We start from the raw sequence: 26,559 nt of genomic DNA, 5'->3' as shown, positions 1-26,559 counted from the left end.
AGGGATGGTTGGTATGTGCAGCAATGGTTTTGGAATAGCCAAAACACTATCTAATTAACAATAAGAGTGTTTTTGATGAGTCGTGTGTGATGAACCCAGAATCCCATCACATTCCAAGTCATAAACTATATATTTTAACATGTCTTTAAGTGATGTGGTCACTTTAAATTATATTACTGCATGCTGAGAGGGAAGCTCCCAACTGGCTGTGTCTGCTGATTTATTATCTAAATGTCGGAGAGGATAAAAATCACTGTCTGGTATGCAAAATGTCACTCCAACTGCATTATTGCTAGGCAAAGATTTATTTGATTGGAAAGCTAGTAGAGAAAACACAAGCTGCTGACTTTATTCTGAAATTAATCAGGTGAGGATAAAGGGTTTGGTAATCATCGAATGATACAGCACAGGAGGAGGCTATTCGGCCTATCACGCCTGTGCCATAATGCGTTCATGAGTTTGGGTCTAGCATCTGGGTGGAATTCAGGAAATATCACTTTAGTTTGCTAAGCTTTACTGAACTATGGAAGACACGTTTTGATTTCCTGTATCCCCATTTTGAATTTCAAAAGATACCAAAGCAAGCTCCCAGCTCGAGTCCTTTGCAAACCCTGTGTGCTGGTAGCTAGTGGAGATTTTGTGGTGATTTGACAAAACCTCATGTATAAGTTTTCTGTAACAGATGCTGCTCCAGGTTTGGTATTGCTAAGAGAGTTAGTGGGGGGGGAGATGGGGGAGGGCATTGCATCTTTCTTGTACTTAGAGGTGCAAGTTCAAAGTTCTGCACTCTAATGAAATCTGCTGTCCTGATTTCCTGCTGTCTACTTTTTACAAACTTCAGCAAGTTCTTTAGTTCCGTTTGAAGTGCACAGCAATGCAAAGCATTTAGTGACAGGGAGTTTGAAAGGAATGATGTTGTAAGAAAGAAAGAACTTGCATTTATAAAGCACCTTTCACAACCTCAGGATGTCCCCAAGGGCTTCACAGCCAATTAATTACTTTTGAAGTGTAGTCACTCTTATAATGTAGGAAACGTGGCAGGCAATTTGCATCCACACAAGGTCCCACAAACAGCAATTTGATAATGACCAGATAATCTGATTTAGTGACAATGGTTGAGAGATAAATTTTGGCCAGGACACCAGGGAGAACTCCCCTGCTCCTCTTCGAATAGTGCGGTGGGACCTTTCACATCCACCTGAGAGAGCAGATGAGGCCTTGGTTTAATGTCTCGTCCGAATGACGGCACCCTCTGTACTGCACTGGAGAGTCAGTCTAGATTTTGTGCTCAAGTCTCCTGAGTTGGGCTTGAACCCACGTCCTTCTGACTCGGAGGTGATAATGCTACCGCTGAACCAAGGCTGATACGTAGTCAATAGAATCAATGCCCGTGTCCTAAGGAACTCTTAAAAATTTGATGCCATCAGCCTCGGCTGACATACCACTCAAAAGTTCATCTCAGACAGGGCCGTGATGGCCATGAGCAGCTCAAACAAAAGGCAAGCTGATTTTCCTTTTCCACAGCCAGGTGCTGAAAGTTCAGATACCAGTGATGCCAGTCAGCCATTCATTTTTGGGCAATGCGCTGAATAGTTTAACTACTCAGAAGAGTAAGGTGATACTCTTTAGACCAAGACAAGACAATGTGATAAATCTAAGCTAGTAATAAACACTGGTGGGCTAGGCTGCATAGCCAGCGATGAGGCTCCCAGTATGACTGGAAAAAGTGCGGGAGCAGTAAACCTAAATAAGGAGCAAGCTTCAGAACTGATTGGAAATAGCAATATGATCGTTTATTATTGCATGTTCTATCAATTGGAGTTGTGTGCAAAGGTGCTGTCAGATGAATACCGTCAGTGATGGTGAGTGTTGTTCCTAATGTTAATTTCATACAGACACAATCTTAAATCATCATCAATTCGTTATTTTTCTTAAAGATATGGAGAAAGGTTGAACATTGCATCTTTCACAGGAACTCAGTAGCAAGGTTTTGAACTTCATGCAGAAATACCTACAATTTTGAGTGGCAAGAACATGACTGAGGAATCCTTCATTTGTTGCAGGCTAGATTTTTTCTAGCTGAGTTGACAAATCACCTCAACAAACTCAACCTCAAGCTTCAGGGAAAAGATGAGACTCCAGCTCAATCGTTGGACTTTTTTTTGAAGAAAAGTTGAAACTATGAGGCAAGTGTGTGAACAAAGTTTGTGAATTGTCTTGAGCTTGAAGGAGATTGTGGAGTCATGAAATGTGCATGAGACACTGAGTGTGGTGGTGTGGGGGGGGGGGGGGTGGGGGGCAGTGTTGGTGGTGGGAGGGTGAAGTCAGTAATTGGTGAGTTTCAATTAAGGTATGCTGACTTCACAGAACAGTTATCCAAGCTAGCTCCATTTTCTTCACCTTTGATAGCTGAAAGCGATGATATTCCTTATCAATAAAATTGACAAACTCAAAATAGCTGTGTTCCCTTTGATCAGATGCAGCTGTAAAGATCTTTGGACCTCTGGATTGCTGCCTGCGGACTATTCCACGGGTGTCTTACAGGTGGAAGGGTGAATCCCCAACAGGAAAAAGAAAAATGGGAGGAGGAGGAGGGGCAGCCGGGGGGGGGGGGGGGGGGGGGGTGGCGGGAGTGAAAGCACGAGCAAACAGAAGGATTCTTAGGGGGGGTTTTGAAACCCGTGAGGAAGGTAGGATTTAGGGAGGGAGTACCAGAAGGCAGAGGTGAAGTGACTGAAAGAACAGCCTCCCATGGCTGAATAGCATTTGAGGACTAATCCAGCATTGGCGAAATGGAGAGAGGAAGAGGGTTGTTCAGTTGGTAATTGCTGAGCCAGTGTGTGTGGTGGGGGTGGTGGTGGGTGGATAGAAGGCCAAGTAGAGATTTGAAAATGAGGATCTTAAAGTCAATTTTCTAGGATCATAAAAAAGCAGTAGAGTTTGGCAAAAAACAGGGGCAATGTGAGTGCATCTCAATAAATTGTAGTTAGTGGTCAGTGGAGGCAAGGAGCCCAGCAAGCAGCACACTGATAACATAAGAACATAAGAAATAGGAGCAGGAGTAGGCCAATCAGCCCCTCGAGCCTGCTCCGCCATTCAATAAGATCATGGCTGATCTGATCCTAACCGCCAATCCACTATCACAGAACCATCTCCTGAATCTAACAGAATTAGTCACACGAAATAGGAGCAGGATCAGGCTACACGGCCCCTGGGCCAGCTCCGCTACCCACAGGGCCATGACCGATCCGAACCTAGACTCATGTCCAAATTCCTGCCTGCTCCCCGTAACCCTTAATTCCCTTTACTTCTAGGAAACTGTCTATTTCTGTTTTAAATTTATGTAATGATGTAGCTTCTACAGCTTTTTGGGGCAGCATATTCCATGGACCTACCACCCTCTGAGTGAAGTAGTTCCCCCTCATCTCAGTTTTGAAAGAGCAGCCCCTTATTCTAAGACTATGCCCCCTAGTAGTTCTAGTTTCACCCATCATCGGGAACATCCTCCCCGCATCCACCCGATCCAACCCCTTCACAATCTTATATGTTTCAATAAGATCGCCTCTCATTCTTCTGAACTCCAATGAGTAGAGTCCCAATCTACTCAACCTCTCCTCATATGTCCATCCCCTCATCCCCGGGATTAACCGAGTGAACCTTCTTTGTACTGACTCGAGAGCAAGTATGTCCTTTCTTAAGTATGGGCACCAAAACTGTACGCAGTATTCCAGGTGCGGTCTCACCAATACCTTGTACAACTGAAGCAATACCTCCCTATTTTTATATTCTATCCCCCTAGCAATGAAAGCCAACATTCCATTGGCCTTCTTAATCACTTGCTGCACCTGCATACTAACCTTTTGAGTTTCGTGCACCAGGACCCCCAGATCCCTTTGTACTTCAGTACTTTCCAGTTTCTTGCCATTAAGATAATAACTTGCTCTACGATTTTTCCTGCCAAAGTGCATAACCTCACACTTTCCAGTATTGTATTCCATCTGCCAAATCTCTGCCCACTTACTTAGCCTGTCTATGTCCCCTTGCAGGTTTTTTATGTCCTCCTCACTCACTACTTTCCCTCCCATCTTAGTATCATCTGCAAACTTTGATATGTTACACTCGGTCCCCTCCTCCAAATCGTTAATATAGATTGTAAAGAGTTGGGGACCCAGCACTGACCCCTGTGGAACACCACTAGTTACTGATTGCCAGTCCGAGAATGAACCATTTATCCCAACTCTCTGCCTTCTGTTAGATAGCCAATCCTCTATCCATGCCAGAATATTACCCCCAATCCCGTGATTTTTTATCTTAAGCAATAATCTTTTGTGTGGCACCTTGTCAAATGCCTTTTGGAAGTCTAAATACACTACGTCCACTGGTTCCCCTTTATCCACCCTATATGTTACTTCCTCAAAGAACTCCAGCAAATTTGTCAAACATGACTTCCCCTTCATAAAACCATGCTGACTTTGTCCTATTAAATTATGATTATCCAAATGTCCTGTTACTGTCTCCTTAATAATGGACTCCAAAATTTTACCTACCACAGACGTTAGGCTAACCGGTCTATAGTTTCCAGCCTTCTGTCTACTGCCCTTTTTAAATAAGGGTGTTACATTAGCAGTTTTCCAGTCTGCCGGGACCTTTGCCGAGTCCAGGGAGTTTTGGAAAATTATTACCAATGCATCCACAATCCCTACCGCCGATATAGCTGAACCTTAAGATCATGGACTAGGGTTTTGATAGTGGAGAGGGAGAGGTAGAAGCAGAGGTGGGCAATCTTTTGAAGGAGAGAGAAAGTGGTTTTGGTAATGGTTGGATATGGGGATACTGAGATATTTTGCAGAAGTCGCAGAGGTTGACAGCTTTGCACTCATGGGCCTAGAAATTCAGTTTGGGCCCGCCAGCTCGCTTGCGCCCAGAAGTTACCGCTGCGCGCGGAGCCACTTGCGCCCGCCGGAAATTCAGTTTCAGCGCCCCACGTCGAAGCCGGCCGCTATTCAAGGGTTTCGGCGCCCCCGCTTGGGGCGCTGAAACTGAATATCAGCGCTCTAGGTGCCGCAGCGCCACCCGCTGCGGAGCGGCAGGCTGCGGTACTGCAGGCCTTCCTCCCTCTCTTAAGGGGGAGGTGCCTGCAACAGCGAGATCGCCGCTCGCTAGTGCCAGCAAATGAGCCCGGCACCACGGAGAAGTGTCGGGCTCCCGGAAAACAGCCGGCAATGCCGCGGGGGAAGGAGGTGCGGGCAGGCGGCCGCTTTTTCCGCACATCCGCCTTAACTCGCCCCACTAACACTACAGTATGGCCCCGTTTTCTGATCGCTGTTTGCGGCCGCTGCGGAAGAGGCGGCCGCAACTCAATATGGCGGTCGGGCCGGTAGTGGGGCGGTAGCGGGGCACTGCGCACACCGATGACGTCATTGGTGGCGGCGCAGCGCTACTGGCTAACGCCGCCATTACCGCAGCGCTGAATATCGGCGAAAGCTAAGCAAGTGGCGCAGAAGCCCTCTTTGGGCGAAAACTGGGCGCAAAGCCTACTGAATTTCTAGCCCATGATCTCTCCAATAAGCGGAAAAACACCACAATGTCAGACAATATCATTCAGGCTAAAACTCCAAGATGGATATATAATGAATTAAATATACATAGAAGCAGGCTAAAAAAAAACAAGTGGTACTAATATTTATAAAAACAACAAAGTCTTAGGTCAGTCCACAAGAATGTAAGATTATCTTCCAAAATGTGTTTCTTGCATAGTCAAATAAACTAAGAGACTTTTTGATATGGCATTTCGACATGGCAGCAGAATTCCCATTCAACAAATGACTTTCAAGTGCTTTGTGGTGAAAAGTGGCAGTCATGTTGTACACAGCAAGGTACCAGAAACAGCAGCAAATGGATGACCAGTTAATCTGTTTTGGCAATCCAACAGCCTGCAGAATACATCCCAGTTCAAGAGGACTCTGAGCCTTCAAAGAAACCCCGTTTCTTTCTCAACAGGCTGGTGATTATATTAGTTATTCACTGTCATCTGAACCGGTATGGAGAGCAACCCATTGCTGTCTGAAGAGCTGTTAGTTAGGTCAGGCCCCAAAAAAACATTTTATAATTTTCATCTGGTCATGGTTGAGGCTACACCCGAGATCTGCGTCTGCTAACAGTGACAAGCTTGCACATAATAGCATGTCAGCCTGACTCAGTGTCAGCATTCTTGTCCAAGTCAGAAAACTGTGGGTCCAAGCGCCACTCCAGAACTTACACAAAATGAAGGCAGACGCTTCAGTGCATTGCTGGAGAGTGCTGCCACTGTCATGGTTACTGTCCTTTGGATGAGACGTTAAATCAGGACTCCAGATTTTTTAAAAATTCATTCTCGTGATATGCAACTCGCTAGCAAAACTGGCATTTATTGTCCATCCTTAGTTGTCCCGAGGTGGTGGTGGTGGGCCTTCTAGTGGTTTGATACAATGGAGGGGCTTGCTAGGCTCTTCAGAGGGCATTTAACAGTTAACCACATTGGTGTGGGGCTAGAGTCATATAAAGGCCAGACCGAGTAAGGATGGCAGGTTAGTGAACCCGTTTGGTTTTTTGACATTCTGGTTCATGGTTACTTTTTCCTGATAGCAGCTTTTTATTTCCAATTTAAAAAAAAATTCAATTCAATTCAATTCCTCAAACTGCCATGGTGGGATTAGAACTCACGCTCTCTGGATTATTAGTCCTGGCCTCTGGATTACTAGTTCAGTAACTATCGGTTCAGGTGGGCATAAAAGATCCCATGGCACTATTTGAAGAGGAGGGAGTTCTCCACTATATGTCCTGGCCAACATTTATCCCTCAACTGGCACCAGTAAAACAGATGATCTGGTCAGTTACCTGGACCCCTCCCCCTGGCCTCTTACCCTCTCTAGATCTTTTCATCGCTAACTGCCGCCGTGACATCGGCCGTCTCCATTTCCCTGCTCCCCTCACCCACTCCAACCTACCTCCCTCTGAACTTGCAGCACTCCATTCTCTTAGATCCAACCCTGACATTGTCATTAAACCCGCTGACAAGGGTGGTGCTGTTGTTGTTTGGCGTACTGACCTCTACCTAGCGGAAGCTGAACGCCAACTCTCCGACACCTCCTCCTACCTCCACCTGGACCATGACCCCACTACCGAACATCAAACCACCGTTTCCAAGACTGTCACTGACCTCATCTCCTATGGAGATCTTCCCCCTGCTGCCACCAACCTCATAGTTCCCCAACCCCGCACAGCCCGCTTCTACCTCCTTCCCAAGATCCACAAACAGGACTGCCCTGGTAGACCCATCGTTTCAGCCTGTTCTTGCCCTACAGAACTTATCTCTTCCTATCTTGACTCTCTCTTTTCTCCCCTTGTCCAGTCTCTTCCCACCTACATCCGCGACTCTTCGGACGCCCTCCGCCACTTTAACAGTTTCCAGTTTCCTGGCCCCAACCGCTTCCTTTTCACCATGGACGTACAATCCCTCTACACCTCCATCCCCCACCCGGATGGCCTGAGGGCGCTCCGCTTCTTCCTTGAACAGAGGCCCGACCAGTCCCCATCCACCACGACCCTCCTCCGCCTGGCTGAACTTGTTCTCACATTGAACAACTTCTCCTTTAACTCCACTCATTTCCTCCAAATCAAAGGTGTTGCCATGGGTACCCGCATGGGTCCTAGCTATGCCTGCCTTTTCGTGGGCTATGTGGAACAATCTTTGTTCCAGTCCTACTCGGGTCCCCTCCCTCACCTCTTTTTCCGATACATTGATGACTGTATCGGTGCCGTTTCCTGCTCTCGCCCCGAACTTGACAATTTCATTCACTTTGCCTCCAATTTCCACCCTTCCCTCACCTTCACATGGTCCATCTTGGACTCTTCCCTTCCCTTCCTCGACTTCTCCGTCTCCATCTCTGGGGATAGGTTATCGACCAATATTTACTACAAGCCCACTGACTCCCACAGCTACCTGGACTACACTTCCTCCCACCCCGCTTCCTGTAAGGACTCTGTTCCATTCTCCCAGTTTCTCCGCCTCCGCCGTATCTGCTCCGACGATGCCACCTTCCACACCAGTGCTTCAGACATGTCTTCCTTTTTCCGCAACCGAGGATTCCCCTCTACTGTGGTTGACACTGCCCTCGACCGTGTCAGTTCTATCTCCCGCACTTCTGCCCTCACCCCTGCCCCTCCCTCCCGGAACCACGATAGGGTTCCCCTGGTCCTCACCTTTCGCCCCACCAGCCTCCACATTCAACGGATCATCCTCCGGCATTTCCGCTACCTCCAAAGTGATCCCACCACCAAACGTATCTTCCCCTCCCCTCCCCTTTCAGCATTCCGCAGGGACCGCTCCCTCCGAGACACCCTAGTCCACTCCTCTATCACCCCAAACAGCCCTTCCTCTTCGCCTGGCACCTTCCCGTGCAAGCGGAGGAGATGTAACACCTGCCCCTATACCTCCCCCCTTCCCACTGTCCAGGGCCCCAAACACCCCTTCCAGGTGAAACAGTGATTTACTTGTACTTCTCGCAATCTAGTATACGGTATTCGCTGCTCACGATGCGGTCTCCTCTACATTGGGGAGACCAAACGCAGATTGGGTGACCGCTTTGCAGAACACCTCCGTTCAGTCCGTAAGGGTGACCCCGAGCTTCCGGTCGCCTGTCATTTTAATTCACCGCTCCATTCCCACTCGGACCTCACCGTCCTTGGCCTCTTGTATTGTTCCACGGAAGCTCAACGTAAACTCGAGGAACAGCACCTCATCTTCCGATTAGGCAGTCTGCAGCCTTCCGGACTCAATATCGAGTTCAACAATTTCAGATCATAAGCTCGGCCCCCATTTCATTTTCTCTTGTAATTGTTCCACTCCTTTCCCCCCCCCCCCCCTTTCCTTTTGTTTCTCTCTCACACCTGGCAGCTATCTTTTGCCCTGCCAGTACACTTTACACCTAATCCCAGCCTATTACTATCTCGTCTAGCTTCTAATCTCTTTTACTTCTTTTGTTTCTTTTATTCTTTTGTCCGATCGCAGCCCTGCCTCCGATCTAGTTTCTTTTCTTTCCAGTTTTGAAGAAGGGTCCAACCCGAAACGTCAACTCAAATTTCTCTCCACGGATGTTGCCTGACCTGCTGAGTTTTTCCAGCATTTTCTGTTGTTATTTCAGTTATCTCATTGCTGTTTGTGGGATCTTGCTGTGTGAAAATTGACTGCCGTGTTTCCCACATTACAGCAGTAAAGTGCTTAAAAAGTAATTAATTGGCTGTGAAGTGCTTTGAGACATCCTGAGGACATGAAAAGCACTTTATAAATTCAAGGTTTATCTTTATTTAATTACCATTTTAGCAACCTGAGGTATTGGCTAAATAAGCTTGATCTAATTAGGCACTATTTATGGGAAATTACATAAACAGATGAGGTCAGCCTCCCTTGAAACTAACTTCACCTGCTAAATCTCAGACCCTCAAAACAAAACAAAAACACAGATTTTATAATTTGAAGTGAGATGGAGTGTTGCTTATGGTACAGGGATCCTCCATCTTGAATCTCTACACACATCTGGTCCACCAATAGCAACAACGAGACCAATCGCTGAATGGTTCCATTGTGAATCGCAAATATCAGCATTCAGGCCATTGCTAGATAAACTGGATGGTAATTGAGCTGGGAAAAACTATAGACTCAGCACAGTATGGTTGCCAGTGGCAGAATAAAAATTTGAATAGTTTCAAGTTGGTGGGAGTTTACGAATATAGGAATCACTAGACGAAAAAAAGACCAACGTCCATCTAGTTCGTCTTCTACCACCCTGGAAGTCGCATGATACAACGATAATGGAGTTGTTGACGAATCATAGCAACCAAGAACGGACCTGGTCGGGGACGGAGCAGAGACCGGGGAATAAAGAGCGGAGGAGAGAGAGGCCCAAACTCACCGAGAGCAGTGGCGAGAGCGGACCTGGTCAGGGACGGAGCGGAGACCGGGGAATAAAGAGCGGAGGAGAGAGAGGCCCAAACTCACCGAGAGCAGTGGTGAGAGCGGACCTGGTCAGGGACAGAGCGGAGACCGGGGAATAAAGAGCGGAGGAGAGAGAGGCCCAAACTCACCGAGAGCAGTGGCGAAAGCGGACCTGGTCGGGGACGGAGCGGAGACCGGGGAATAAAGAGTGGAGGGGAGAGAGGCCCAAACTCACCAAGAGCAGTGGCGAGAGCGGACCTGGTCAGGGACAGAGCGGAGACCGGGGATAAAGAGCAGAGGAGAGAGAGGCTCAAACTCACCGAGAGCAGCGGCGAAAGCGGATCTGGTCAGGGATAGAGCGGAGACCGGGGAATAAAGAGCGGAGGGGAGAGAGGCCCAAACTCACCGAGAGCAGTGGCGAGAGCGAACCTGGTCAGGGACAGAGCGGAGACCGGGGAATAAAGAGTGGAGGAGAGAGAAAAAAAAAATCGAGGAGTGATATCACAGGACAACAGTTAGGTGATTGGTTGGTGAGTACTACAGTTTTTTTTAGTCTCTAAGCTAGCCAAGAAACTGTAAATTGCTATAACTTTACTATATTAAATTAGTAACTAAAACTAGATATACCAATTAAGTAATAAAACTAAAATAATTGATTAAAAAAATAATTAACTTGTAGGAATGGCTAGATTCCTAACTAAAGGACTGAGGTCGAGTCAGTCTATCAAACAAACGATGTTTAATACTAATCAACAGAGTTTAAAACGAAAACACAGGCGAACTACATTACAGGTCTGTACTCTTTGCTGGCTCCACGAGGACTGGCTAGGGCGGCTCCCCAGCCTGACATCATGACGTCATCACGTTTTCCCGCCACTGGAGGATCACGTGATCAACATGATGACGTCATCGCGTTTGGTCTCATTCTTAAAGGGACCGCGCTATGTACATGCAATGATATGAACAAAGATACAGATTCATTCTGTAGCTAATAATTTGTTAAAGATAATTATGTACATTAGATCAGAGTCCCCCTGGTGGCTCCGCCACAAACTAATCAAATAAAGAAGGTTAGCTAGACATGGTAGGGCAGATAGTGTGCCATAACCAGTGGCTAGGACCAGTGTCCTGGCGAGTCGAATAACTAGGGCCGTATATGGGGCTTTAAACTAATGAAGGGGGGTGGGGGTGGGAGGATTTAGGAATGGGTAAATTCAAATGCAGTAAGAGATATGTCAAGGCTGCAGAGCAGAGTAGTGATCTGGGTAAAGATAAGCAGAGTGGTCAGGAAGGGACAGAAAGATTAATAAAGGTAATAGGGCATTAGTGACTAAAGTGACATCAGGGAAAAATAGAAAAAAGTTAACGCTAAAGGTACTGCAGTATATCTGAATATACACGAAGCATTCGCAACAAAATAAATGAATTAATAGCGCAGATAGAAATGAATGGGTTTGATTTAATAGCCATTACAGAGACGTGGTTGCAGAGTGACCAAGGTTGGGAATAAGGGGTAAAAATTGGGTTGATTTGCGCCTCTCGTTAGCACCCCTGGGGGGGGCGCCAACGGGGTGCAAATCCCCTTGCGCCCGGGCACCGCGCCGCAAACGCTACTCATGAAATTCAGCAGGAGGTTAGCAGCGGCAGTAGCCAGTAGCGCCCCTCTGTGCTGCGCCGCCGGCGATGACGTCATCACTGTGCGCAGCACCCTGCCCACAACCTTGGGTTGCGCCCCCTGACCTATCGCCGGACGATATGTCTGTCAGGGTTAGGGTGCCGTTGTTGCAGCCGTGGCGGCGCAACTTAAAGGGAGTTTAAGTGACAGCAGCTGCCCCCTTCCCCTTTTTTCTTCAGGGTGCCGGCCACGATCGCTCAGCAGTGCCGGGCTGTTTTCACGGCACCCCGCTGGTCCAGCAGGGCCCCGGTGTGCACAACGCTAGGCCCCTCCTCTTTAATCAGGGGAGGGAGGCCTGCAATGACACGGCGTTACGTGCGGACGCGCGTGGCGCTGTTGCACGTAGCGCCGCGAAATTCACTGGTAACGTCCCAAGGAGGAGGGGGAGCGATTCTAGTAGCACCCCGCCTCCTGCTTGGGGCGCTACTACTGAATATACGGCGCAGGGGCACTAACTTTTTCGGGCGCCACCGAATTGTTCCCCCTAAATATTCCAGGATATTTGACTTTAAGAAGAGGCAGGCAGAATGGAAAAGGAGGAAATAAAGAGAGAAAGGATCTTGGCTCGGAAAAATAAAATGTAGAATCAATTTCGGTGAAGCTAAAAAACAGCAAGGGGCAGAAAACACTAGTGGGAATAATCTATGGGACCCTAACAGTGGTTCTTGTGTCGGGCAGAAATTAGAGATGCATGTAACAAGGGTTATACAATAATCATGGGGGACTTTAACTTTCATATAGACTGGCAAACCAAATTTGCAGAAATTGTGCAGAGGAAGTGTTTTGGAATACATTCAAGGTAGTTTTCTAGATCAGTATGTCAAGGAACCTACAAGGGAATTGGCTATTTTAGATCTAGTACTGTGCAATGAGACAGGGTTAATTAATAACCTTGTAGTAAAGGAGCCTCTGGGGAGCAGTGATTATAATATGATAGAATTTATGTTAAGCTTGTGAGTGATTTAATTAAGTCCGAAATTAGGGTCCTAAACCTGAACAAAGCAAACTACGTAGGTATGAGAGGCAAGTTGGCAAAGGTAGGTTGGGAAACTAGATTAAAAAATGACAGTAGAAAAGGAATGGCAAACATTTAAAGAAATAATTCATAATTCGCAATGAATACATTCCCTTAAGGAATAAAAACACCATGGGAAAAATGGTCCGACCGTAGTTAACAAGAGAAATTAAGGATAGTATTAGATTAAAGGAAGAGGCTTATAATGTTGCCAAAAATAGTAAGCCTGAGGATTGGAAGGATTTTAGAATTCAACAAAGGAGGACCAAGAAATTGATAAAGGAAGGGTAAATAGAATGAGAGTAAACTAGCGAGAAAGGAAAAGATTAGCAAAAGTAAATGTGGGTCCCTTATAGGCTGAGACAGGAGAAATTATAATGGGGATTAAGGAAATGGCAAAGAAATTAAACAAATACTTTGTGTCTGTCTTCACGGAAGCATGACGCAAAAATCTTCCCGGAAATAGTGGACAACCAAGGGTCTAGCGAGAATGAGGAACTGAAAGAAATTAGTATTAGTAAAAAAAAATAGTACTAGAGAAATTAACGGGACTGAAAGCCGATAAATACCCTGAACCTGATGGCCTACACCCTAGGGTTCTGAAAGAGTTGGCTAGAGATAGTGGATGCATTGGTTGTCATCTTCGAAAATTCCATTGATTCAACAACGGTTCCCGCGGATTGGAATGTAGCAAATGTAACCCCACTATTTAAGAAAGGAGGGAGAGAGAAAACGGGGAACTACAGACCAGTTAGCCTGACATCAGTAGTCGGCAAAATGCTAGAATGATTATTAAAGACGTGGTAACAGGGCACTTAGAAAATAATAATAGGATTGGGCAGAGTCAACACGGATTTATGAAAGGGAAATCATGTTTGATGAATCTGTTAGAGTTTTTTGAGTTTGTAACTAGCAGAATAGATAAGGGGGACCAGTGGATGTGGTGTATTAGCATTCGATAAGGTGCCACACAAGAGGTTATTAAACAAAATTAGGGCTCATGTGATTGGGTGTAATATACTAGCATGGGTTGAGAATTGGTTAATGGACAGAAAACAGAGAGAAACATAGAAACATAGAAGATAGGAGCAGGAGTAGGCCATTCGGCCCCTCGAGCCTGCTCCGCCATTCAATGCGATCATGGCTGATCATCCAAATTCAGTACCCTGTCCCTGCTTTCTCCCCATATCCCTTCATCCCTTTAGCCTTAAGAAATATATCCAACTCCTTCTTGAATATATTTAATGAATTGGCCTCTACTGCCTTCTGTGGTAGAGAATTTCACAGGTTCACCACTCTCTGGGTGAAGAAATTACTCCTCATCTCTGTCCTAAATGGCTTACCCCTTATCCTTAGACTGTGACCCCTGGTTCTGGACTCCCTGACCATCGGGAACATCCTTCCTGCATCTAGTCTGTCTAGTCCTGTTAGAATTTTATAAGTTTCAATGAGATCCCCTCTCATTCTTCTAAACTCCAGCAAGTACAAGCCCAATCGACCCAATCTCTCCTCATACGTCATTCCTGCCATCCCAGGTATCAGCCTGGTGAATCTTCGCTGCACTCCTTCCATGGCAAGAACATCCTTCCTCAGATAAGGCGACCAAAACTGCACACAATACTCAAGATGTGGTCTCACCAAGGCCCTGTACAACTGCAGCAAGACATCCTTGTTCCTGTACGCAAACCCTCTCACTACAAAGGCCAACATACCATTTGCCTTCTTAACTGCCTGCTTACTTTCAGCGACTGGTGCACAAGGATGCCCAGGTCTCGTTGCACTTTCCCTTCTCCCAATCTATTGCCATTCAGATAATAATCTGCCTTCTTGTTTTTGACACCAAAGTGAATAACCTCACATTTATCCACGTTACAGGAAACTTCGCAATATCCGGCACCGACGGGACCGAGCTGCTGCCAATCTATCTAAACTTCCGGATAGACCAGCGCTAATGTTGAAGAATACGGAGGTTTTCATCTCTGTATCTGACAACAAACACTGTTGCTTAGCAACAACTTGTAAACACTCGGCCCGTACCTTGGAAGCATCTCTGAAGCTGTTGCTAAGCTACAGAAACGCTTTCCAGAGCCTGACTGTTTTAAAAAAAAAAAAAAAAATGCTAGAAGAAAAAAACCTAACCAAAACGGCTGCTGATTTCTGCCGTTAGATTGAGGTTTCTGGACATACAACCTCCGGATAAACCAAAGTTTCCTGTATATTGCATCTGCCATGCTTCTGCCCAATCACCCAACCTGTCCAAATCATACAGGAGTTTCTCAGCATCCTCCTCACAGCACACACGCCCACCCAGCTTTGTGTCGTCTGCAAGCTTGCAGATATCACATCTAGTTCCCTTGTCCAGATCATTAATATATATTGTGAATAGGAGTAAATGGGCCATTTTCGGGTTGGCAGGCTGTAACTAGTGGAGTACCGCAAGGATCAGTGCTTGGGCCTCAGCTGTTCACAATCTATGGATGAGGGGACCAAATGTAATATATCCAAGTTTGCTGATGATGCAAAGCTGGTTGGGAATGTAAGTTGTGAGGAGGATGCAAAGAAGCTTCAACGGGATATAGACAGGCTAAGTGAGTGGGCAAGATCATGGCAAATGGAATATAATGTGAAGTTATCCACTTTGGTAGGAAAATTGGAAAAGCAGAGTATTTTTTAAATGGTGAGAGATTGGGAAATGTTGTTATTCAGAGGAACCTGGGTGTCCTTGTACATGAATCACTGAAGGTTAACATGCAGGTACAGCAAGCAATTAGGAAAGCAAATGGTATGTTGGCCTTTATTACAAGAGGATTTGAGCATAAGAGTAAAGACGTCTTACTGCAATTATATAGGGCCCTGGTGAGACCACACCTGGAGTATTGTGTACAGTTTTAGTCTCCTTACCTAAAGGAGGATATACTTGCCATAGAGGAAGTGCAACGAAGGTTCACCAGACTGGTTCCTGGGATGGGGGGATTGTCCTATGAGGAGCGATTGAGTAGACTAGGCCTATATTCTCTGGCGTTTAGAAGAATGAGAGGTGATCTCATTGAAACATACAAATTTCTTACAGGGCTTGACAGGGTGAATGTTTCCCCTGGCTGGAGAGTCTAGAACCAGGGGGTCAGAGTCTCAAAATAAGGGGTCGGCTATTTAGGACTGAGATGAGGAGGAATTTCTTCACTCAGAGGGTGGTGAATCTTTGGAATTCTCTACCCCAGAGGGCTGTGGAGGCTCAGTCATTGAGTATATTCAAGACAGAGATCGATAGATTTTTGAATATTAAGGGAATCAAGGGGTATGGGGATAGTTCAGGAAAGTGGAGATGAGGTAGATCAGCCATGATCTTATTGAATGGCGGAGCAGGCTCGAAGGGCCAAATGGCCTACTCCTGCTCCTATTTCTTATGTTCTTACTCTCATTTGTTCTCTAACTTGGGCTTTATAAATAGAGGCATGGGGTAGATTTTCCCGAACCTGTCGGGAAGAAGGCGGGACTTCCCCTTTCGGGTTTTTGACCCGCCTACTTTGACATCCGGCCAATCCGCGCGATTTTCCCTTGATTGACCTTGTTGAGCCCGCCCAGCGGGCTCAGCAGGCCAATTAAGGGCCACCCGGCAACAGGTGACATCACAGACTGCAATTTCATCTGTCAAGAGTTCTTGACAGATGAAATATCAGTGTTTCATAGCTGTTTGAAGCTGTGAAACACTGACACTGAGTTCTAACATGAGTCCTTCTGCACAGACTTAGTTAGAACTCTCACCGGCACTCAAAGCTGAAGGCTGTCACTTTTCACAGATCGCAGCCATTCAGCTTTCAGTTCCAGCTGAGTGATGTGCTCCCGACGGCTACAGGAAGAAAGGCTGTTAAGGTAAGTACAGGTAAGTAAAAGTTCTTTACACGCTTTAGACACACCAAACACACTTACCTTTACACTCATGCACCCATCACTCACCTGAGCACCGACATCGCGACCCCTCCAACTCCTTCAACCCGACGGCCCGCCTGCTCTAACCTGCCGTGGTTTGGAGCCGTCAGGAAAGCCACACGAAACCCCGCAAAATAGGGATTAGGCTAAAAACTGTCCGTTAACTACCTGTTAACAGGCAGTTAACAGGCAGTTAATTGGCAGTTAATTGGCACTAATCCCTTCCCGCCTGGTTTCGGCGGGTCCCAGTGCGGGGCGGGTACCCCCCGCCCCTGAAACTTACGTGGGGCGTGGTTTTGGGCGGGATGGTGTCGGGACCCCCAAATTCGGGATTTCCCCCCCCCCCACCGCACACGCCTGAAGGCTCCACGAAAATCTAGCCCATAGAGTGCAAAAGCCAGGAAGTTATGCTAAACCTATACAATATACTAGTTTGACCCCAGCTGGAGTATTGTGTCCAATTCTTGGCACCACATTTTAGGAAGGATATGAAGGCTTTGGAAAGGGTACAGAAGAGGTTTTCTAGAATGGTTCCAGGGATGAGGGAATAGAGTTACATGGATAGATGAGAGAAGCTGGGGTTGTTCTCCTTGGAGCAGAGAAGGCTAAGAGGAGATTTGATAGAGGTGTTTAAAATCATGAAGGATTTAGATAGAGTAAAGAGAAATGGTTTCCAATGGCTGAAGGGTCAATAACCAGAGGGCACAGGTTTAAGGTGATTGGCAAATGAACCAGAGGCGACATGAGGAAAAACTTTTTTATGCGAAGAGTGGTTAGGATTTGGAGTGCACTGCCCGTTAGGGTGGTGGATACAGATTCAATAGTAGCCTTCAAAAGGGAATTGGATAAATACTTGGAGAAAAAATTGCAGGGATATGGGAAAAGAGCGGGCGAGTGGGACTAACTGAATTGTTCTTCGAAAGAGCCGGCACAGACTCGATGGGCCAAATGGCCTCCTTCTGTGCTGTACTATTCTATGATTCTTATTCCTCTATTAATAAAGCCAAGGATCCAATATGCTTTTTCTTTTAAAACAACCTTCTCAACTTAAGTCTTGCCACCTTCAAAGATTTGTGTACGTACACCCCCAGGTCTCTCTGTTCTTACACCCGCTTTAAAATTGTACCATTTAGTGTCAGCTGTGGCACGGTTGGTAGCTCCCTTGCCTGAGTCAAAAGGTTGTTGGTTCAAGTCCCACTCCAGAGACTTGAGTATAAAAATCTAGGCTGACCCTCCAGTGGGAGTACTGCAGTGTCAAAGGTGCCGTCTTTCAGATGAGACGTTAAACCGAGGCCCCGTCTGCCTTCTCAGGAGGACGTAAAAGATCCCATGGCACTATTTGGAAGAAGGGCAGGGGAGTTATCCCCGGTGTCCTGGCCAATATTTATCCCTCAATCAACATAACGGAAACAGATTATCTGCTCATTCTTGTCATGAATCTTATCATGACTCATGAAGTAACACTGGGCGGCCAGCTGGTGGCGCCGACCAAGGAGTATAAATACTCGGGCGTGGGCCCAGCTAGCTCAGGATGTTTCTGTAACCAGGAACTAGTGATGTAACTAGAAATCTCATGGTTTTGAAACAGTTGATTAAAGCCTTGTTTTATACTCAAACCAAGCTCTCAGTAGTCTTTTTACATCAATTTAATCAACTGTGTATTGGCTCCACGCTCTGAGTAATTTCGGGAACAGCCAGCAACGATTTCAACTGTAGAAGGGAACTCCGACGTAGTAATCAAACCATCATGGGCAAACTACTCAGACCCGCCTGTCTTGACCTGGACCCGAATTCACCTGCAACTGCTAAGGTATGGAAACACTGGTATCGTACCTTCAGCAACTTCCTCAAGGTGTGTGGTGAGAATGTTCCTGATAAATTAGAGATACTTGCCAATTATGTGTCTCCTCATGTGTTTGACTATATCGAAGACGGTGTAGACTATGACTCCGCTATCCTAATATTACAGCGACTATATGTTAAGGCCCCAAACGAAATTTTTGCTCAGCATCTACTGGCCACTACTCAACAACAACCCGGGGAGTCACTTGACGAATTCCTTCAAAAGCTTCGCAGGCTCAGCAAGGATTGTAATCTTAAAGCTGTCATAGCTGAGCAGTACAGAAGGAGCTAATTCGTGATTCTTCTATTAACGGAATTACGTCTCCCTTTATACGGCAGCATCTGTTGGAGAATAAAACCCTCAAGTTACAGGCTGCCTATGACCTGGACTTAGCAAAGAGGAATGCAGATACCTATCTTTTACCACGTGCACGGGCTGCTGCTATCACTTTTAATGACTCCTTCGATAGGTCTCGGGCGGAAGCCCGCACTGATGATGACTCTAACCAAGCGGATGACAACCCTACCCTAGAAGCCTTCACTGATGACGACCCTTCCCCAGCGGCATCTTGGCAATCTGGAAGGAAGTGTTTCTTCTGTGGAGGTGCATTCCACTATAGGAAATTTTGTCCTGCTCGTAACGCAACCTGCAATCATTGCAGTAAGAAAGGTCACTTTTCTAAGGTATGCCAGTCAAGAGCCCCTGTTAGTTTTGCAGCTACTATCTATAAAACTGCGCCTTCCCCAAGAGCCACTACTAAGGTTACAGCTGCAATCTATAAAACTGCTCCTCCCCCAAGAACCACTACTAAGGTTACAGCTGTCAAGGGTAAAACTGCCCCTCCTCCCATCACAGCTGTTTTTCCCCAAAGTCTGTCCCATGCAGCCACGAAGGTTTCGGTAAATGGACACATTTTGAGTGCACTAATCGACTCATGCAGCTCTGGCAGCTTCATTAGTGAGCGGGCTGTCAGTAAGTTAAAACTGCATATTTACCCCTCGGACAGGGAAATTGCAATGGCTCCGACGACACTGACCACCAACTCTTTCGGCTTTTGTCTCGTCGACCTTATTCTCAATGGCCGCACTTATTTCTTCACCCGGCTCGGGGTGCTCAAAAACCTATGCAGTGATGTGCTCCTGGGACAGGATTTCCAGAAACAACACAAAAGACTCACTTTCGAGTTTGGAGGGTCAAAACCGGAGCTTACTATTTCCAAAGTACTGTTTTGTGCGCTTTCGGTGGCTTCGCTTGACAAGCCCTCCCTGTTTGCCAATCTTTCCCCCCGATGTAAGCCCATAGTCACTAAATCACAATGTTTCAGCCAAGATGATCGATCCTTTATCGAGGCAGAAATCTCTCGCCTTCTAGCTGACGGTATAATTGAGCCATGTTCATCTTCCTGGCGGACTCAAGTCGTCGTTGTTAAAAATCCTCTGAAGCAACACAAGAAATGTCTTTGCATCAATTACTCGCAAACTATTAGCCAGTATACCGACCTGGATGCCTACCCACTACCACGCATCGATGACATGGTCAATAACCTTGCCAACTACAAGGTATTTTCAACTTTTGATTTAAAGAGCGCATACCATCAAGTACCATTAAAGGACTTTGACAAAAAGTATACGGCCTTTGAGGCCAATGGTCGGCTTTAGCAGTTTTGTCGCCTTCCATTTGGGTTCACCAATGGGGTGGCCGTCTTTCAACGGGCAATGGATAGCCTAGTCAAACAGGAGAACTTAACGGACACTTTTCCATATCTGGATAATATCACCATTGCTGGTCATGACCAGGAGGAGCATGATGCCGACCTCCAGAAATTTTTTGACGTTCTCCTTCATCGCAACTTAACTTTAAATGAGTCTAAATCTGTGAAATCAGTACCATCAGTCAACATCCGTGGCTCCTGGGTGGGCAATGGTGTCATCAAACCGGATCCTGAGCGACTTCGTCCGCTTCAGGAGCTCCCTCCCCCTACAAATCTCGGCTCTCTTCGTCGAGCACTCGGCATGTTCGCCTATTATGCGAAGTGGATACCCCACTTCTGCGACAAGATCCAGCCCCTGCTTCACGCAAAGTCATTTCCGTTGGAGGCAACGGCTATTTCAGCTTTCAACCTCCTCAAGCGACAACTGGAAAAAGCCACGCTTCATTCCATTGATGAAAATCTTCCTTTCGTGGTCGAGTGCGATGCATCGGAGGTGGCGATCTCGGCTACTTTGAATCAAGGTGGTCGACCCGTTGCATTTCTGTCCAGAACTTTGCAGGGTAGCGAGCTCCATTATCCTCCCGTCGAGAAGGCGGCTACGGCTATCATCGAAGCTGTACGTAAATGGAGTCATTTTCTTGCTCGTCGCCATTTCACGTTTATAACTGATCAGCGCTCCGTGGCCTTTATGCTGGATAACCAGAAACGCACTAAGATCAAGAATAACAAAATACAACTCTGGAGGATGGAACTGGCCGCCTTTGGCTACACCATACATTATCGACCCGGCAAAGAGAAAGTGGCCCGGATACCCTCACACGTGCATTCTGCTCTTCTATGTCAACTTCGACTCTTGCGGAACTTCATACTGACTTATGCCACCCTGGCGTTACCCGTATGTTGCACTCTGTGCGATCTAAAAATCTCCCATTTTCTACGGAAGATGTGAAAAGAACTTGCTCCACCTGTAGAATCTGTGCGGAATTAAAACCGCATTTCTTCCGTCCATCGGATGGCTCACTCATACACGCTATGCAGCGACTCAGCATTGACTTTAAAGGGCCATTGCCTTCCTCAACGCGAAACACCTACTTACTTACTATGGTGGACGAATATTCACGCTTTCCCTTTGCTTTCCCCTGTCCCAATATGCTTACTTCTACAGTGATCAAATGCCTCGATCAAGTCTTTTCCCTTTGCAGTATGGCCAATTTCATCCACTCTGATCGGGGTCCCTCCTTCATATCAAGCGAACTCAAAAGTTATCTTTCCCAACGGGGAATCGCCACAAGCAAAATGACACCGTATCATCCCATCGGTAACGGACAGGTTGAGAGATACAGCGCTATCATTTGGAACGCTGTTCGTCTTGCACCGAGGTCACGCAACCTACCAGACCAGCAGTGGGAAACTATGTTCCCTGACGCGTTGCATTCCATCAGGTCTCTTCTTTCTACGTCTACCAATGTCACTCCTCACGAGCGATTCTTCAGGTTCCAGCGTCGCTCCACTCATGGGACGTCCCTACCATCATGGTTGGCAGCTCCCGGCCCTGTGCTGCTCCGAAGATTCATCCGATCTTCCAAAAACGATCCCCACGTCGACGAGGTGGAACTAACGGACGTTAATCCCACTTACGCGCACGTGCGGTATCCTGATGGCCGGCAGTCCACCATTTCACTCCGAGATGTGGCTCCCTGTCCAGCCAGTCCCACGGACTCAACTGGTAGAGGAACCCATGGTAATGATACCGACGCTCTGTGCTCCTTTGAGGATGACGCTCTACCTGGGACATCAAGGGATCTACCGGCTACTCCACCGGATCAACTCGGGGAGCCGAGCGCTTCCCATGGGATGGCCACCCGAAGCCAGGACACCGGTCAATCCCTGGCTACCAACCAAGATGACACCAGCTCTCCGCCTGTGGGGACCCGCACCCGGAGTCACGATCTCCCCAGTCTTCCGCAGGTCGATCAAGGCGACACGGGCCCCGTCGATCTACCAGTACGGACCAAGCGACCCAGGGACCAAGACACAGTCCGAGGAGACGTGCCTTCCAGCCACAAGCAAAGATCTAAAAGACTGCGCCTATTTGTGGTCCGCCTAATCCACTAGAAGTCATCGGACTTCAAAAACTTTCAGGTGGGAAGGATGTCATGAATCTTATCATGACTCATGAAGAACATTGGGCGGCCAGCTGGTGGCGCCATCTGTTGTATCCGTGTGTTAATGGAGACACGGAATGCAGGAGTTGGTTTAACAGGTGTTTACTGAACAAAGTCTGGAGGTGAACTAAAAGATACAAGACGCTATACAGGCTTATATACCCGAGTGGTCACTACCGGTATTACAGTACACAGGGGCTCTTAAAGGTACATACACTACACCGTCCAAGGAGTATAAATACTCGGGCGTGGGCCCAGTTTGCTCAGGATGTTTCCGTAACCAGAAATCTCATGGTTTTGAAACAGTTGATTAAAGCCTTGTTTTATACTCAAACCAAGTGCTCAGTAGTCTTTTTACATCAATTATTACATTGCTGTTTGTGGGAGCTTTGTGCGCAAATTGGCTGCCGCATTTCCTACAGTACAACAGTGACTACACTTCAAAAGTACTTTATTGGCTGTAAAGCGCTTCGAGACATCCTGAGGTCTTGAAAGGCACTATATAAATCTAAGTCTTTCTTTTACCATTTAGTTTATGTTGCCTCTCCTCATTCTTCATACCAAAATGCATCACTGCACTGCATTAAATTTCATTCTCTTCCCCCCTCTCTCCCCCTCCAATCCCCTCTCTTTCCCCCTCCCCTCTCTCCCTCTTGCTCCCCTCCTCCATGCCCCTCTGATCCCCTCTCCCCTCTCTCTCCCCTCCTCCATTCCCCTCCCCTCTCTCTCTCCCCAAGGGAATCAAGGGATATGGGGAAAGTGCAGCAAGGTGGAGTTGAGGTAGAAGATCAGCCATGATCTTATTGAATGGCGGAGCAGGCTTGAGGGGCCGAATGGCCTACTCCTGCTCCTAATTCTTACGTTCTTATCAATCTCCATCAATTAATCTACAACAGACCCAGACAGGAGACGAGGAAAACCCCAGTGTTGGAGAGCTTTGGGGACTATTGGTCTAAAGTCATCTGTTCCCCCCGAACATGCTACACTTACCACATTATGTTTCAAATTAGTCTCATACTGTGTCCCAAAATGTTATTTTCTGAAAGAAATCTACCTAATTTGCATTTGAATGAATCAATACTAACTGCTTCCATCATCTCCCTGGTGAGCCTGTTCCATAGATTGACCACTCGCTCACTGAAATATTGTTTCCACAGATTAGTTTTGAATTTACCCCCCTTCAAACGTAGGCCGTGTCCTCTGCTTCTACTGTTCTGGACAAGGTGAAACAGCTCATCGGGGTTTACATTATCTTGTCCATTTAGAATCCTAAACACAGCAATCATATTACCTCTCAACCTTCTCTTTTCCACTGAGAACATGCTCTATTTACATAATTATTCTGGTTGCTCTCTTCTGTATCTTTTCAACAGTTGCAATACCCTTTTTGTGCTTGGTGACCAGAACGGGTGACTGTATTCTAAGTGCGGCTGCACCAATGATTTATAAAGTGTCAGGATTACCTCACTATTTCAGCTCAATATTGACCTTTTAATCCACCCCAACATCTGACTTGCTTTACTCACCGCCACCAAGCATTATTGCAATAGCTTCAATTTATTGTCAATCAGGACCCCCAGATCTCTTTCATAGAACCATAGAATCATAGAAAGTTACAGCACGGAAGGAAGTCATTTCGGCCCATCGTGTCCATGCCGGCCAACAAAGAGCTATCCAGCCTAATCCCACTTCCCAGCTCTAGGTCCGTAGCCCTGCAGGTTAGAGCATCCCAAGTGCACATCCAAGTACTTTTTAAATGTGGTTAGTGTTCCTGCCTCCACCACCCTTTCAGGCAGTGAGTTCCAGACCCCCACAACCCTCTGGGTGAAGAAATTTCCCCTCAAATCTCCTTTAAACCTTCCACCAATTATTTTAAATCTGTGCCCCCTGGTTTTTGACCCCTTTGCTAAGGGAAATAGGTCCTTTCTATCCACTTTATTTATGCCCCTCATAATTTTATACACCTCAATAAGGTCTTCCCTCAGCCTTCTCTGTTCCAAGGAAAACAGACCCAGCCTATCCAGTCTTTCCTCATAGCTAAGATTCTCTACTCCTGGCAACACCCTTGCTAGTGCAATCACATCTTTCCTGTAATGTGGTGACCAGAACTGCACGCAGTACTCTAGCTGAGGCCTAACTAGTGTTTTCTACAGTTGAAGCATAACTCCCCCTGCTCCTGTATTCTATGCCACGGCTAATAAAGGCAAGCATTCCGTATGCCTTCTTAGCCACTTTATCTACCTGGCCTGCTACCTTCAGGGATCTGTGGACATGCACTCCAAGGTCCTTTTGTTCCTCTACACCACTCAGTGTTCTACCATTTAATGTGTATTCCCTTTCCTTGTTAGCCCTCCCCAAATGCATTACCTCACACTTCTCCAGATTGATTCCATTTGCCACTCTTCTGCCCACCTGACCAATTTATTGATATCTTCCTGAAGTCCACAGCTTCCTTCTTCAGTATCAACCACACAGCCGATTTTAGTATCATCTGCAAACTTATTAATCATACCCCCTATATTCAAGTCTAGATCATTGATATATACCACAAAAAGCAAGGGACCTAGTACTGAGCCCAGCGGAACCCCACTGGAAACAGCCTTCCAGTCACAAAAACACCCATCAACCATTACCCTCTACTTCCTGTCTCCGAGCCAGTTTTGAATCCAACTTGACACTTTGCCCTGGATCCCATGGGCTTTTAACTTCGTGACCAGTCTGCCATGTAGAACCTTATCAAAAGCCTTGCTAAAGTCCATATACACTACATCAAACACGCTACCCTCATCTACCCTCCTAGTTACCTCCTCAAAAAAGTCAATCAAGTTTGTCAGACACAACCTTCCCTTAACAAATCTCATTTTCCAAGCACATTATTTTCTTTCCATTTAAGTAATTTTCTGGGATTTTATATCCCCATGTGAAGCACTTTGCATCTGTCTACATTGAAATTTATCTGCCACCTCTCTGACCAATGTCCAAGTGTACTGAAATCTTCCTGCAGCTTACACTGTTCATCTTTGGAAACCGCCACCTTCATTAGCTTTGTATCATCTGCAAATTTAGTCATTGAGCTTGTGACTCTTAGCTCCAGATCACTTCTGAGTTTTTTAGTGATTAAAAATCTAGATAGGGGTGAGGGGAAAGAAAGGGGGCAAAGAAATATTTATAATGGAAATGCTCTCCTACAGTAATGTTCCCATTTAAAAGGACATGTGTAAATGGTAAGCCTATCTGATATGAGCGAGAATGAAAGGGAATTTTTTTTGTGTTATAAACATTTTTTTAAAAAAACTTAAGCAACATCTGCATACACCGCAAGAGGTAAACGTACCCTCCAGAGTCGCACTAGGATCCAGTTGGTTTGGGCCCATGGCCGCTGTTCATACGGAGCTAAGAGATTCTTCATCATAGCCACACGTCTGTAAAAACAAAGACACAAGACTCCATTACTCCAAGGTACCAATACTTATTAGCAGCTCGTCAGTTGTACCAGTAAAAGATTTCCTTGCGTTATGGTGTTGGTAGCAGTGACAATGTATGAGAAGATGAAAGGCTGAAGAGTTACAGACTCTGAAATGTTGATAGAACCAGCAACACTGATTGCTTTTTTATGCTTTCAACCATCAGCAAGAAATGCCTGAGGAGAAACCACACTGTGTAGAATTCACAAGCAACAAGATGTTTTTGGCATAGTGGTGCTTTCCAACACAAACTAACATTGTTTTGAGTACTCAGCAAACCAAACAATATCTGCCAAAGTATTTTGATGAAAATTGTTCCCCTTTAAGAGCACAAGTAGTGCATCACAGTTCCATAGGAATAAAGTTTCAAGAAGACTCATATACCTTCAAATACTATCATCATTATAAAAGATGTAATAACAGAGCACTTGGAAAACAGTGACAGGATCGGACAAAGTCAACATGGATTTACAAAAGGTAAATCATGCTCGACTAATCTACTGGAATTTTTTGAGGATGTAACTGGTAGAATAGATAAGGGAGAACCAATGGATGTGGTGTATTTGGACTTTCAGAAGGCTTTCGGTAAGGTCCTGCATATGAGATTAGCATGCAAAGTTAAAGCACACAGGGTTGGGGGTAAGGCACTGTCTTGGATAGAGAACTGGTTGGCAGACAGGAAGCAAAGAGCTGGAATAAATGGTCTTTTTCCAAGTGGCAGGCAGTGACTAGTGGGGTACCGCAGGGATCGGTGCTAGGACCCCAGCTATTCACAATATATATATA

At 46.3% G+C, this 26,559-nt stretch overlaps 1 protein-coding gene across 2 annotated transcripts in view; it reads right to left on the bottom strand.

Annotated features, from left to right (window-relative positions):
- rnf123 (ring finger protein 123) overlaps positions 1-26,559 on the bottom strand; it is a 693,175-nt gene that overhangs the window by 389,593 nt on the left and 277,023 nt on the right. For both annotated transcript variants that reach the window (XM_086001224.1, XM_086001225.1), the window contains exon 29: positions 25,644-25,731. In XM_086001224.1, coding sequence (XP_085857350.1) covers positions 25,644-25,731 — 88 coding nt within the window. The remainder of the gene's footprint in view (positions 1-25,643; positions 25,732-26,559) is intronic.

The sequence above is a fragment of the Somniosus microcephalus genome, chromosome 11, assembly GCF_052327205.1.
Source record: "Somniosus microcephalus isolate GS21.2 chromosome 11, FLI_Smic_1.0, whole genome shotgun sequence".
Classification (NCBI taxonomy): domain Eukaryota; kingdom Metazoa; phylum Chordata; class Chondrichthyes; order Squaliformes; family Somniosidae; genus Somniosus; species Somniosus microcephalus.
This window is presented reverse-complemented; position numbering and strand designations above follow the sequence as displayed.